The sequence below is a fragment of the Apaloderma vittatum genome, unplaced genomic scaffold, assembly GCF_000703405.1.
Source record: "Apaloderma vittatum isolate BGI_N311 unplaced genomic scaffold, ASM70340v1 scaffold27944, whole genome shotgun sequence".
NCBI lineage: Eukaryota > Metazoa > Chordata > Aves > Trogoniformes > Trogonidae > Apaloderma > Apaloderma vittatum.
In genome coordinates this window covers 5,653-6,001 of record NW_009714806.1, presented here as the reverse complement: position 1 = coordinate 6,001, position 349 = coordinate 5,653, and the positions used below count along the sequence as shown (strand labels likewise).

The 349-nt window shown below is 55.6% G+C and overlaps 1 protein-coding gene across 1 annotated transcript in view; it reads right to left on the bottom strand.

The window, feature by feature from the left end:
* Positions 1–349, bottom strand: part of LOC104273546 (inhibitor of nuclear factor kappa-B kinase subunit epsilon-like) — a 10,289-nt gene that overhangs the window by 4,703 nt on the left and 5,237 nt on the right. Inside the window, exon 11 of the mRNA XM_009868907.1 lies at positions 8–53. Within this exon, the coding sequence (XP_009867209.1) occupies positions 8–53 (46 nt within the window). The remainder of the gene's footprint in view (positions 1–7; positions 54–349) is intronic.

Genomic DNA, 349 nt, shown 5'->3' with positions numbered 1-349 from the left:
CAGCCACGTCCTTCAGCACCGGCACCCCACCGCCTGCAGGACTGGCTTCGTACCTGAAGGGAGACAGAAAATTAATATTCCTTAAGCAGAATTACAAGTCGGTGGCAGCCATCACCTGGGCAAAGCAACTGCATCCCATGGCAGAGGCAGAACCCCCGGGGGAGCTGGGCATGGGGGGTGGTTTGCTCAGTTTGAGCCACAAAGTGCTGATCAGGCAAAAAAACCCAACCCCAAACAACTCTCCCCGTTGTGTCCAATTTGTTCGAAAATCATTAGCTTCACGCCCGCTGGCTTTATGCCAGATCAGATGTTGCCTGCCTCCCCGCAGCTGGCACGGGAGGCTGAAGCT